General features: G+C 46.8%; 1 protein-coding gene and 1 long non-coding RNA gene across 4 annotated transcripts in view; one reads left to right on the forward strand and one right to left on the reverse strand.

The window, feature by feature from the left end:
• LOC108350968 (uncharacterized) overlaps window positions 1–8,710 on the reverse strand; it is a 30,885-nt gene extending 22,175 nt beyond the window's left edge. Inside the window, exons 1-3 of one of the 2 annotated variants that reach the window (XR_001837946.3) lie at window positions 8,433–8,710; window positions 7,320–7,417; window positions 3,877–4,068 (exon numbers count right to left, since the gene is read on the reverse strand). This is a non-coding gene — a long non-coding RNA (uncharacterized LOC108350968). The remainder of the gene's footprint in view (window positions 1–3,876; window positions 4,069–7,319; window positions 7,418–8,432) is intronic. The other variant, XR_001837947.3, reaches the window with a different exon arrangement.
• A 58-nt stretch (window positions 8,711–8,768) lies between these two features.
• Tmeff1 (transmembrane protein with EGF-like and two follistatin-like domains 1) overlaps window positions 8,769–13,879 on the forward strand; it is an 85,754-nt gene continuing 80,643 nt past the window's right edge. The window contains exon 1 of one of the 2 annotated variants that reach the window (NM_023020.2): window positions 8,769–9,251. In NM_023020.2, coding sequence (NP_075409.1) covers window positions 9,077–9,251 — 175 coding nt within the window. In that variant the 5' untranslated portion in view covers window positions 8,769–9,076. The remainder of the gene's footprint in view (window positions 9,252–13,879) is intronic. The other variant, XM_039110701.2, reaches the window with a different exon arrangement.

The following is a 13,879-nucleotide window of genomic DNA, read 5'->3' on the forward strand; positions in this document are numbered from 1 at the left end:
GTGCGTATTCTCACTTAGGTCTGTAGGGTCTGCCACTCGCTTTTTAGAGTCCCCATCTTCTTTCTGTGCTGCTCACTCTCTAGGCTTTTGGGTGCAGCTGCCTTTTGTTCCCTCTTTTAAGTTATTGGATGCGTTCATATGTATTTATTGCATATGCTGTGATGTCGTGAAGTATGCACTTGTGAGATGGTCAAACCTGGCTAACGAATACATATATTAGCATGAGATTGCTATTCGGGGGCAAGGACACTTAGCTTCACTTTCTTTGCATTTTTGTCGAGAATATAACACAGCAGTACACCTTAGGCACTGCCCAGTGTTCAATCTCCAGCACCACACACACACACACACACACACACACACACACACACACACACACACACAGACACGCACGCACGCTCGCGCACACACACATGCACATACACAGATGCACACAGATGCACACACACACGCACATACACACACTCACGCACATGCACACACACAGAGACACACAGTCACATGCACACACACGCACACACACAGTGGGGGTGGAGTGGGAACATTAACTACAGCCATCATCCTGTGTGACAGACCTCTTGAGTTTATTCTTCCTTTCTAACTATAATTATATCTCCCTTAACCAACATACCCCACTCATGAGTCATCCCAGTCTCTATAAAGATCATTCTCTTTGCTGCTTCTATGAGCTCAACATTTTCTGACTTCGCATATGCCACGAGACAGGACATTCATTTTCCTCTGTGTCCTCTGTCTCTTGAATTTGCCATAGTCTCGACTTCATTTCCACATTTTGGATTCCTCCATAGGATGATCTCTCTTCTTCACCTCCCTCTAACTCTATATTCACCTCTTGGTCTTAGTTTAAATGGCACTCTGGGGAAGGTTTCTGTCGCACCTCCAGCTCTTGGTACCTAAGGGATCTGTTTGAGGTTTGACTCCTCTGCTAGGCTGTAGGACAGGGACTGCGTTGTCTGTCCTGTTGGCCTCTGAATCTTCCCTGCCTCACATGCTTGCCTGACACATCATGGGCCAGCGCTAACGATGAATGCAGCGACTGTCACCATGCTCCCTGCCCTGATCTTGCTCTCATCATTGTTGAAGTCGCCACTGCCAAAGTCGCTCTGTACCCCATCACTGCTCTTCTGTGCTGAGAGGAATAGTCCGGGATGTGCTGTTTCACCTTTGCGTCTCCCTTAATTGGGAATCCAGACGGCTAAGTCCAACTGTACTGACCTTGCTGCCAGCTCCCTCAGCCACTAGATTTTAGGCAGTAATTTTCAACTGGGAGCGAAGAAAGAAATTTAAATCTCCTGATTTGCAGTAAGAAGATGAGGTTTGTATGCCCATGTATGTGTAAGTGCACATGTACATGCATGAGCACAGGAATCGACTGCAACACTCAAGTATGCATGCATAGGTGCACACTTTTCTCAGCCGCAGTCTGATATATAGTCATTCCTTACATATGTACATACCCAGTAAAATGGCATATGCTCGGCACTTATGCGTATATACAGAAGCAAGATGATATACTCCTTACATATGTATGCATACAGGCAAATGACATATGCTCAATACATATGTATACATACAGAGGCAAGCTGACATACTTGAACACACTCAATGGCAAAACAGAGTTATCCAGTCACATTTGATTTACTCTAATTTCCAGTTCCTGGATGTCTCTTTCAGGATTCTGGGCTCAAAGGATGCTGTTCCTAGGCTTGGGATAAAAATTAAACTCTGTTTCTCCTTTCATCCCTACCCCTCTCTCTTTTCCTTCTTCTCTCTCCCTCTCCTTCTGCTCTCACTCTCTCCTTCTCCCTCTCCCTCTTTCCCTCTCCCCTCCCCTTCCCCCTCCCCTCCCTCTCTCTTTCCCCCTTCCCCCCTCTCATTCAATAGTCTTTCTATGTATCCTGGGCTACCCTTCATTCACTATGTGTCCCAGGCTGGCTCAGAACTCTCTCTCTCCTCCAGCTTTTGCCTCTCAAGCACTGGGATTAGAAATGTGTGCCATACTGCTCGGCTCTTGTCTTTCTCCCTGGCCCACCTGGTTATTTGCCTCCGCTTTATTTCCTAACAGCTTGGCTGTCTCTGCTAGTCACCAGACTGCCCTCTTACATGTTTCTCTAGTAGGCAGCCAGCCCAGATGAGCTCTCTTGACTGTTAACTCTTTGGGATTTGACTCAGAGTACAGACTGTGGAATAAGAGAGACCAGGCACTCACCCTGCTTTGTACTTTGTGAACTCGGGCAGATTCTTTACCCCTTCAAGACGGTTTTCCTATCTTCAGAATAGAAATGACCCCAAGGCCTAGTTTGGATTTTGTGTGGTACTATATAAGACAATACTTGCAGAGCTCTTAACTTATGGTGTAACCACAGCTTAGTTACTGACAGCTATTAACATCTATCAGGTAGTTAACTAGACCATTTCTACTTCTAGCCAATTGCTTATTGTGTACTTGGGATGCACAAAGCAGGGTTCTAAGTACTCCGTACACATCCGCTCATGTTGTCCTTAGTGCAACTCTGTGACGTGGATAGGAACGGAACTGAGCAGGTGACGGAACCGACATAGACCAGCTAAGTAACCTGCCCAGCGTCATAGAACTAGCAGAGCTATGGACAAACCCAGATGGCCTGGATCCAGAGTGTACACCTAGTTAGCACATTAGAACTGCTACTTTCACTTATGTCAGACTGTCTTTTCTACAGAAGCCATTTTGGGGGCACACTCCTTCCCAAACCATTGGAGAAATCTGAATTGCAGCTGACCAATTTTGATGGCTGAAAGATATAGAAATAATAATAAAAAACCTCACCTCTATATTTAGAGAGGTGCTGAACAATTGAATGACAGGAAGGCCTGTGGGAAAAATCTAGGGGTGTCTCCTCCCTCTCTACCCACTCACAGGAGTGTTTGGGTGAGAAGGCTTTCAGACTGACAGAGCTACAGTGGGGAGGCTGCTCTCCTTCAGGTGGAATTAGACTAGCTCTCCGGATTCCTATAGCTCCTTTTCTTCAGCTGTCTGCAAATGCTTCCCTGGCTCCCGTTCTCCATCTACATAATTGAGGATCATTAGAGGGATATGGGTAACAATAATAGCACCTTCCACTGGCATCTGTAGCGGAGTATTCAAAAGATCCCCCCACATCATGCCATCAAAGAAGCCTAACAAGATCTCTTGACATCCTTGCAGTGTGCCAAGGATGGCTTGTGCATATCCTTTGGTGGCTACAGTTTAAATTTTAAAAATAGATTGATTCTGGGGCTCTAACCCTGGGCCTGGATCATGCCAGGGAATGTGATTTATCTCTGAGCTACACATCAAGCTCCCGGCTGCAGTCTTATTTTTTATTTTTTATTTTTTTCCTTTTTTTTTTATTAACTTGAGTATTTCTTATATACATTTCGAGTGTTATTCCCTTTCCCAGTTTCCGGGCAAACATCCCCCTCCCCCCTCCCCTTCCTTATGGGTGTTCCCCTCCCAACCCTTGCAGTCTTATTTTTAAAACATTTATATTAGTCACACGTACAAGGGGAGCTTCATTTAACATCTCTACACATGCATAGGGTGTATTAGTGATAGCCAACCATCGTCCTTGACCCTCCCCTGACCCTTGCTCCCTTCTCAACCTCTAGTTGTCACTCACTCTACTTAAAGGTCCATGTGTTTAAGCATCCAGGTATGGGAGAGCCCACGAGCTGTGTTTTCTGTGTCTTGCTTAACTCAGTCTGCATTTTGTTTCCCAGCTCTAAGTGTTGCAAGTGAGAGGGTCCCATCAGTCTTTAAGGCTGAGTGACACGCCACTGAAACACATATATGCTTTCCTGATCCATCCGTCTGAACGGCACCCAGCTTGATCGCACCTCTCAGTTGTTGCTAGGAGTCTGGTTGCCGCCCTGCTGGTGCCAATCTTTCCTCCATCTTGTATCAGAACATGATGACTCCCTCCTCCGAGTTTGTGGTGTGGGGAGGCCTCAGGGCTGGCGCGAAGCAGTCGACTCAACTTACGGATGTAGCCTCAGGGACTGAACCTTATTAGGACTTTGCTTCCTCATCTGTGAAATGGAAGTCACACTGAGCAGGCAGGAGGGGGATTAGTGGCCGAGATACAAGGTGCCGGACATCATCCAGGATGCAGTGTGTCCCCAGTGAACGGTACTTATCACCATTTCTCCACCCGACAATTTTGTGTTCTATTCTTATTATGATCTGGATTTCCCTATGGGGCTCTAAGGGCCACGAAAGGAAAGGCGGCGGCTCTGTTTCCCCACTGCTGCTTCTCTATACCCAGAGCAGAGCCTCGACCGTAGCAGATTGTTAGGAGATACCGGCCGACTCCATGAACTTGTCTTTTCAACAGTGGCTGCCGTTCAGAGCTCTAACAGGCCCTTTGCTTGACTGAAACCTCCCTCTTCATCTGGTTCTTCCGCACTACTTATGAGGTCTTGTCTGCCTCCTCCTCTCCATACCATTGGTTAGCAATGCCGCAGTCTTATTTTTATATTATGCTAACTATGTTATCAATATTTGACACTAAACTTCCTTAGGGTAGAGACATCGCATTGGTGCCAACTGGGAGCCTTTCAGTCCAGATTTGCTAACGGATTTTTTTTCACTTTCCACGTTTTAAAGACTCTCTCACCCTCTCCCTAGGAAGTGGGGTCTAGACTCTCAAATTGGATTATATGCCAATCTCAGGGTGCTCCCATGCTCTTCCATAAACCACCCCTCTCCCTATTTCTGGCTCAAGCATTGTGGTTGTCTCCCTCCAGGGCCAATTAGTCAGCCCCAAGGTGTCTCATTAGGTTTATCAGGACTTCATTATACAGCTAGGGCAGCCAGCAGGAGGTCCAGGAAAGCTGGGATTTTGGCAGGACTGGGAGTCTGGAATAGGATTTGCCATTTTCTTCACCCCAACCCCAACCACGTTTATATTTAGTACTTATCACATTGTGTTGTAACTGTTAATTTTCAGATGTCTCCCCACCCCCACACAGCAAGGGCAGGATTATCTCTTGCCCCAAGAGGCTGCCATGGTGCCTAGCATGCAAGGAGTGCTCACAAAGGTTTCCTAAAGAAATGACTGCTCGCCGCGAGTCGAGCTTTATTACTGAGGGCAAAAAACAACCTAGAGAAGGCACTGCCTCTGGCTTAAACAATAACAAGGAAAAAAAAAAAACCCTGAGTGTCCCCCAATCTTTTTGTTTAAGTTACTTTGGGTTTTCTATTACTTGGAGCTGAAAACATTCTTTTAAATCATAACAAATGGTTGTCACACGCAGGATCCCTGATAGGTTTTTGTTCAAAAATATCCATTCCACATGTCTGGGCTAACTTCCGTACGTCTGTGTGTGTGTGTGTGTGTGTGTGTGTGTGTGTGTGTGTGTGTGTGTAGGTCAGAGGCTGACTTCTACCATCTCCCCCATTGGTTAACTATACATTTTATTTTTTAAAATTATGATGTATCAATATTAATTTGTGGGTGGTAGAGTCTGTGTGCGTGTGTGCCTCTGTGTGCCTCTCTCTCTCTCTCTCTCTCTCTCTCTCTGTGTGTGTGTGTGTGTGTGTGTGTGTGTGTGTACTCAGTCCTTCATGCTTATACCACAAGCACTTTTGACACCTAGCCCAGAGTTCCCTACCTTTTGATTTTGGGATCTTGTTTGGGGGAACTGGTCTTAGCTGGTGAGATGTCATTAGATATGGACAAGCAGCAGGAGGACGCTGCTTATACAACCTTCAACGCTGACAAGTCCTCCCAGAAGCTTCAGCTCTGGGAACCAGAGCCCCAGAATTAATTCTGGTGGAGTGACCCAGAGTTCAGCCTGTGCACAAGAACCAAGCTCTGCTGGATCTGAAGTTGAAGCAAAGCCATCCAGCCAGGGCTGTCTCAGATTAGCCAATCCTAGCATAGACTCTATAAGACCTATGAAGAAAGAGTGTCTCACAGTGCCGGCATTTTATGGCTGTTTGCTAAAGAGAAACAGTTGATTGATCAAGGTTAGGTCAGGGTTCTCTAACCTTGGCAGTGCCTCTGAGTTATTTAGAGGACTTTAAAAGAAATAGATACTAAAACTTCCTCCAGAGTGTCTGGAGTGGTTTTCAGAAATCTACATTCCTTTTAAATAATCTGTGTAGATTTTATATAGGAATTTCACATCCTTTTGTTACCTGTTATCTGGGAATTATAGATGCTAACATGTATGATGGGGTTTCTTTTTTTTTTTTTCTTTTTTTCGGAGCTGGGGACTGAACCCAGGGCCTTAAGCGCTCTACCACTGAGCTAAATCCCCAACCCCATGATGGGGTTTCTATGTAACTTCTAAACCCTTTTTCCTTTGACCAGGCAATAAAAAGAGGAATCCTTTCTGACACCGTATGATTAAAGAGAGATTCTTTCTCCCTGGAGAATTCTTTCTCCCTCTCAGAATCTTTTCCATTGGAAAAAATTTTTGAGAAATCCATGTTGACTTTTTTTCTAACCTGATCTGGAGAAAGATCCAGATAAGAAATGTGATTAGCGACCTAGGGTTATTTGCTTTCAATTTAAACCAAGGTTGTGTCCTCTTAGTATTTTTGCCTGGGCTATGATTAGCAGACAAATGGAAATTTGAGGCAGAATACTGGGGCTGGAAGTGTGAAGACACTGTTCATGGAAGCAGCATCCGTGACATCAAGCTTAACAGAGAGGCTGCTGGGAGTCTGAGCAGCGAGGGGCTGGGATCACTCTTGGTTCAGGGCCTCAGGAAGAGTCAGGCTTAATAGCTCAGAGGCTGGAGGCAAACCATAGAGGGTGTTAGAGATGCAGATCTATTTAGATAAAAAGCATTACAGAAATGCAACTTAACCGCAAATAGATTATAAAATTATGATGACAAAAACTTTTCATTGAAAAAATTCAACAGAAAAACATGACAGGCAAATATTTATTACCCACAATCCCCTTTTCCAGAGTCAATGGTAATATAACGGGGTAAAGCAGTCTTGCCCTTTCTTTAGACTGGTACATATGCATATTTTAGAAAAGCAAGATTTTCTTTTCTTTAAAGAGTATTTGTTTATTAATGTGTGCCTATATGAGATTATGCACTTCAGACCCCTTGGGACTGGATCATAGGCAGTTGGGTGTCACCTGGTGTGACTGCTGAGAACAGAAAACCAGGTCTTCTGAAAGGGCAGGAAGAACTCAAACACTGAGCCATCGCTCCAGTCCCCAGGATTTTCTTATGTACACTCACTAGTATCCCTGTTTCTACATCATTAATCATTAACCTAATCATTATCAAAAGCTGTACACAGATAATCATACCTCAGTCCCACTGATGACCAACGGAGCCATATTTTACTATTACACAAAAGCTGTAATGAATGTCTTCATTTATTCATCGTTGTGTCTTGTTCAGCCACCTTCAAAGCATAATTCCCAATATTGGTGTTGTTAGAGAAGCAAATTTAGTTTTGTCTTTATATTTGAATTGCCCCTCCCTCCAAAATGTATAAATGAATAGTGGTAAGTTTGTCATTCTAACTTTTTTAATAATCACCCAGAGGAGTAACTTTTTGGAATAAATATCTTTCCCTTTATTGCTAGTGGCTTTAAAGATTTTTTAAAAAATAAATTTATTCTTAATGTCTATGGATGTTTTGTTTGATGTACATCTGTACCACATTTCTACACTGCCCTTTGAGACCAGAAGAGGGTCTCAGATCCCTTGGAACTGTATTTACAGATGGTTGTGAGCTGCTGTGGGAATCCAATCTGGAGCCTCTGCAAAAGCATCCTATGCTCTCAGCGGCAGGGCTATCTCTTGCTAGTCTCCAGACCTTTCCGGTGCACCCCTTGCCTGCACATTTTCCTTCCTTGTCTTTACTTCTATGTTCAGTGTTTATCTTGATTTAGATTGTAGCTTTCTTCGAGTGACCTTTTTGCATACTTCTTAATTTTACAATGAAATTCTAAAATTCCTTCTCAAGTGGGCAACATAATACACTGCAAAAAGCAGAACATTTCCAAGAATTCATGGTTTTATTGCCTGTGTAAAGTTATCATTTAGTAACGTGAGGACTGCATAGGACTGTATTTGGGCTCCAGAAAGCTAGAAGACTCTTGGTCCCAACTTCCTGATCTGGGGAAGGAAGAAGACCAGAATGCAAACTCCTTTGTAAAGCTGTGAAATAGAACTGGAGAGGATACAGGCTAAGAGCTTCCTCTAGGCCTTGGATATAGCAAATCCGCTCTAAATCTTTACTATTATGCGCGGAAAGGGTAACGCACTTTAAAGATTCAGCCGAGAGATGTAGTTATCCAGGAACTCGGTGGGGTGAGACTAGGGGATTAAGACTTGCCCCCTGAGAAGTGCACAGCTGGAGTGAGAACTAGGTACCAATCCCGATCCTACCCATTTCTTGGGATGTGACTGACCTTGGACAAGTCACCTTTTGCCTTTACCTCCACCTGGAAAACCCACGAAAGACCACCTGAGCTCGTGCAGGGTTAGAAGGCGCGTGGGAAAGGCTCACAAAGGGCTTCTGAGACACAGTCCCGGAGCGCTCTCCAGCATCCTCGGCGCCGTCTGACCAGCCAGAAGGATCCCCGACCCCGGCCCGCGCCCCCGCCCGCCTCAGGAACAATGGCTCCCCGGGAGGGGCGGAGCTCGGCGCCGGGGGTGTGCGCGGGGCGGGGTCGCCGCTCCCTCCCCGCCCGCGGCTCCGTCACGCGCCCCTCACCGGGCGGGCCGGGGTCTTTGTGACGCGGCGGCGACGGCCGCGCGGACACAAAGGGAAGGCGAGCCTGCGAGCTAGAGGCTGCGTCCGTCCCCGCCCCGCGCCCCCCGCGCGCGCCCCAGCTCCGTGTTCCCCACGCGGCGCGCTCCCTGGCCTCGCGCGCCCGCGCCCCTCGCCCGCGCCGGGGTCCCCCAACGAGGCTGTCCCGAGCGCGGAGGGCCGGGGCCTGGCGGGGATGCTGCGGGGCTGCCCCGGGCGGCGGCACGGCTGCTAGGAGGCGGCACGGGGCCGGTGTGCCCGGCCTGCCGCTCCCTGAGCTCCCCGCCGTGCGTCCGCGACAGCATGGGCGCCCAGGCGCCGCTCCGGCTGCCGGCCGCGCCCCCGCTCGCCGTCTGCGGCTACACGTCGGTGCTTCTGCTCTTCGCCTTCTGCCTGCCCGGGAGCGGCGCGTCCAACCAGCCCGCGGGCGGCGGCGGGGACTGTCCCGGAGGCAGAGGCAAGAGCATCAACTGCTCAGGTAGGAGCCGCCGGCGCCCGCCTCTGGGGCTCCTCCCTTCCGCCGTTCTGGGCCACCGGTGTAGACTAAGGGTACTGAGGAGTCCCGGGGGCCGGGAGGTGGGCAGGACGCGAGTTCGCGGGGCAGGCTTGGGGACCTGGGTTGGAGATGGGGAGTGGCCGTGTGTGAGTCGGTGGGTGTCGAGTGGCCGGGGCTAGGGCGGCCCTGCGGCGTGGTGAGCTGGTGAGGTTCCGCGAGACGGAGCAGTGATCCTGGGTGTGCTCGTGGAAGCGCGTGTAAAGTGTTGTGAAGCCTCAAGGGAGGGAGGACGGCTAGGCTTCAAGGGGAGTGTGTGTGTGTGTGTGTGTGTGTGTGTGTGTGTGTGTGTGTGTGATGGTGAGGAACTAGGGAACTGAGGTTAGGGGCCTGAGGACTGACCATGTGTTGGTGGGGAGGTTCTTCCTTAGAGTTCCTGGGTCTCAGAGGTTATGCCGGTAAAAAGGAGTGGTTATGTTTGTCCTTTGGGTTCAGGGGTGCAGTGGGGGCCTATACTGTCCACTGGTCTATGAATCAGGGCAGCAGGGAGTCCCAGGAGGGCCCAGGAAGTGTTTTGTTGGTTGTGTCTGGACAAAAGCCTGGGACTCAGGTAACCAGGCTGTAGTATGTATATAGGGTGAAGAGATGAGAGTCCAGTAGTGAACCCAGTTTGACAGAGGGAGGGAGCTAGGGAGTCATCTTGTGTGGGATTTGGGTATGAAAGGTAATTAGGTCTCAGAGAGTGCCCCTGTGTAGCTAGTGTAACCCCGGGTTAATTAAAGTGGTGTAGAAAGAGAGGCAATGGTGGCGTGTGTGTTTTGCAGGAGGACCAGGAGATTGGCAGCCAAGGGAGCCAGGGAGTAAGTGACCTCTCCCCTCTCTCCAAGGCCGCCTGCCCTCCCACAGCTGTTGGAAACAAAGAGCTTGCTGGGGTTTTAATGGATGACACAGGGGAGGAGGGGACCAGGCAGTAAAGTTCCCCCATCCTTTCCGAAGGAGTCCCAGAGGAGCCAGGGGATTCAGGCCCTGGGGCAAGGAGAGGCTTCCAGGATCTCTTTGGGGGAGGGTAAGTCTGCTTGCAGCTAGTCCAGCAGACCTAGGGGTCGTCAGCCAACCCTTGCTCACTTGGGCTTTTATCACTTCTCTTTTATCACTTCTCAGCCTGGCACTTGTCCTTTTAACTAGGGTTGAAGTGGGGAGCAGGGGTGCACCTGAGAGCCAATGGGAGTCAGCTAATGGGGGCCTGCCAGGCAACCTTGGACCTGTGAGTTTGAAGGGGCTATGGTTATGGGACAGTGATTTAGGGGTAAGAGGGTTTATGCTGGCCTTTTTCTTTGGTGGTGTGAGGACACCTTTTTTAGTTAATTTCACATGGTATGTTTAATGAGGGGGTGAGAGGTTTTGAGAACTGATACAGTGGCATGTCCATTAAAAGCCTGCCCACCCATAAACTCTCTTTTATTTTCCTAAAAGTAATTGGGGTGTGATGATGCTTTAGTAAGCCATCACTCTTATTTTGTCTTTTTTTTTTTTTTCCTGGAGCTAAGGACCGAACCCTGGGCCTTGCGCTTGCTAGGCTAGCCCTCTACCACTGAGCTAAATCCCCAACCCTGCCATCACTCTTTATTTAAGAAGAGAAGCTGTTTGTCTATGAGAGTGACTTTTTTTGGGTAATGAATAGTGGTTACCTTTTGTAGGTGATTGATCACACTGTGTCAAAATATCTTACTGGGTGATGTATTATGGTTATTTTTGTGTGTGTGTGTGTATGTGTGTGTATATGTGAGTGTGTGTGTATGTGTGTTGGGAGGAGGAGTTAGCTAACTTCATTTGTCCTTAGCAAAGCATAGCATTTATTGAATGGTGTTTGTGTATACTCTATCTGATCCTGTCCTAGGGCATAGGACAAGTGTTCAGAAAGGACTGGGCACTCACAGGGAGTGGGAAGAAGGGGGCTCATCTGGAGGGCATAGCTATTGCTGCAGACCTGTAATTTGGGTGCAAGTCAGTTGATGTTTCTTAGTTTCTTCAGTCAAAACAGATTTGGATTTAATATCCAGTCTTAAAAATATTTGTCACTGGTAATGAATGTGTTTTTACCTGAACGAACACACACACACACACACACACACACACACACACACACACCGGGCAGGAGAAGAAAATTCCCCAGAAACTGGGCTGTCCATCAGGTGGGTGCTGGGAACTGAACTCAGTGAGAGCAGTAAGTGCCCCTGATGGCCGAGCCATCTTTCCAGGGCATAATGACAGATTTTTTTTTTTTTTTTTGTTATAACACTCTGGGGCAAAGAAGGAAAATGCACATTTTAGTTGATGAATTTGAGAACTGTAGTATGAGCACACGATGCATTTGTGTTATAAATACTTGAGATTACAAGTCCTAGGGTTCCCTTGTGACATTATCTCAAGGGTGTATGTATTTAGCTTTAAAATCTAAGTACTGTCCTTGACTCCCTTTTGGTCTCGTCCTTTGGTTTGCCATTTTAGACTTCTGTGATCTTTAATGGAGTCCGATTCTGTCAGGCTGTGTGTGCTGGGTTACTCAGATCTTTGAGTCATTTGTTAATATGAAGATAAGCCCATGGGTTTTATCAATAGTAATTATTTAGATTATAGGAAAGTTGGGGTCCTGGGGTGTTTTACTGGAAGTCTGTGGGTGTGTTAGTTAATCAGACATTCAAGTGGTGTGTTCTCTTAGTTGAGTTTAGTAGATTTTCAAGCTTTTGGAGTTTGACATTTTCCGTCTTCTTCACCAGACTATCCCTAAAAGATGTGGTCAGAACATCTTGTTAGGCCACATCTCTGTCCCTTTCTCCATTCTAGTGGAAAAGAAAATGCCTTTTAGAGCATGCTTTTATAAGAAGTCTAAGTACACACACACACACACACACACACACACACACACACACACACACTAGCATGCATAGATTAACTTATTCTCAAAAACCCCAGCTAGGTGGCAAGTTGCCCTCCAGTTTCTTTTTCTAAACATGAGAGTGTGTTCTTTAATTTCTGCTCTTCTGGCCCCTGGTCAGGACTGTAGATATTTAGCAGTAGTTTCAAGTATGGTCTGAAAGTTTGTTCAGCCTCACAATTGGTTTGCCCAGGAAATGTATTTTGGAGTCAGCTCTGTGGTCTGCAGCCGTTCAGGGTGCAAGCTGCTTACTGTAGGAGTTCTTCTTTTTGTCAGAGTCCTAGACTCCGTTTGGAGAGCATGTGCCTTTAAGGCAGTGATGCTGAATGGGTCTGTGCTGTCCTTTCTGCTCTGGCTGAGGCAGCGTCTTCCCCAAGCAGTAAGCGCCTTTCTTCTCTCATTTATGTAAGCTCTTTTTATTGGTCTCCTTCCACAGTACTCTACTCATTCTAGACTTTAGGCTTCTGATGTTTTTTTTGTCTTTGTTTACATCTTTTTATTAATAGTTACTGTTTAAAAATTAACTTGTGAGGAGGCTTTCTGTTTTTCCAAAGAGAAAAAAAAATGTGGCAATTATATGACTTTTGTGAAGATGAACTAGAGCTCAAGAGACTAGATAACCTTAGATAACATTTGTTTCCCACCCCTGATAGGATCGATGGTCCTTTTTGGCTTCTGGAGCTTTCGGTGTTTGAGAAGAACGAATGAGTCTGAATATATGAAACATTTCTGGTTCAGGGGCTGTGGTTAAAGAGGTAAAACAGTGGCAAGTGGCATTTAGTGGCAGATGTAAGAGAGAATTTGAACTGGGTTCCAGCATGTCAGAGAATTTAGAAGGGTCCTCTAGATGCTATCTATGAATGCCAGGCTGATAGGAGAACCTTGCTGTCCGCACTTCAGAGTTCTAGGGAATAAATAATGAGTTGTTTAGTTAGTGTGGGAAATAGTGGTCAGAGCAGTGGTCGAGGTCTCCGACATATAAAGTATGGTTATAAATTTACTTGGTGAGCCTTGAGTGAGCCTGTGTCGTATAATCTGACATACCAGATATCAAGGGAAATATAGGAGAGGTCCTCCCTGCCTTCAGAGACCTTATAGTGGAAGGAGTGCGGTTATTCTCCTATAAAACATGTGCAGTGGAAATTCCTGCCTAGTGCATCTGGATCTTCCTCTCCCCCCGTGAATAAGCACTTACTGATCACTAACACTGATTGAATTAAAAAGCAAACAGTACAGTAAGAGCAGTCTAGTAACAAAATTGAATATCACCACTAATTCTAGAATAGTTCATCACCCTGAAAAGAAACCACTTACTGTTGACAGTCATCTGGTCTCCAGAGCCTCTGGTTCCTACTACTTTGCATTATGTCACTGTGGATTTGCATTCTGCATGCTCAAGTGGAATCACACCTTACGAGGTCCAGTCATACAAGGAAGTGCAATCACACCTTATGAGGTCCAGTCATACAAGGAAGTGCAATCACACCTTACGAGGTCTAGTCATACAAGGAAGTGCAATCACACCTTATGAGGTCCAGTCATACAAGGAAGTGCAATCACACCTTACGAGGTCTAGTCATACAAGGAAGTGGAATCACACCTTACGAGGTCCAGTCATACAAGGAAGTGGAATCACACCTTATGAGGTCCAGTCATACAAGGAAGTGGAATCACTCCT

The sequence above is a fragment of the Rattus norvegicus genome, chromosome 5, assembly GCF_036323735.1.
Source record: "Rattus norvegicus strain BN/NHsdMcwi chromosome 5, GRCr8, whole genome shotgun sequence".
Classification (NCBI taxonomy): Eukaryota; Metazoa; Chordata; class Mammalia; order Rodentia; family Muridae; genus Rattus; species Rattus norvegicus.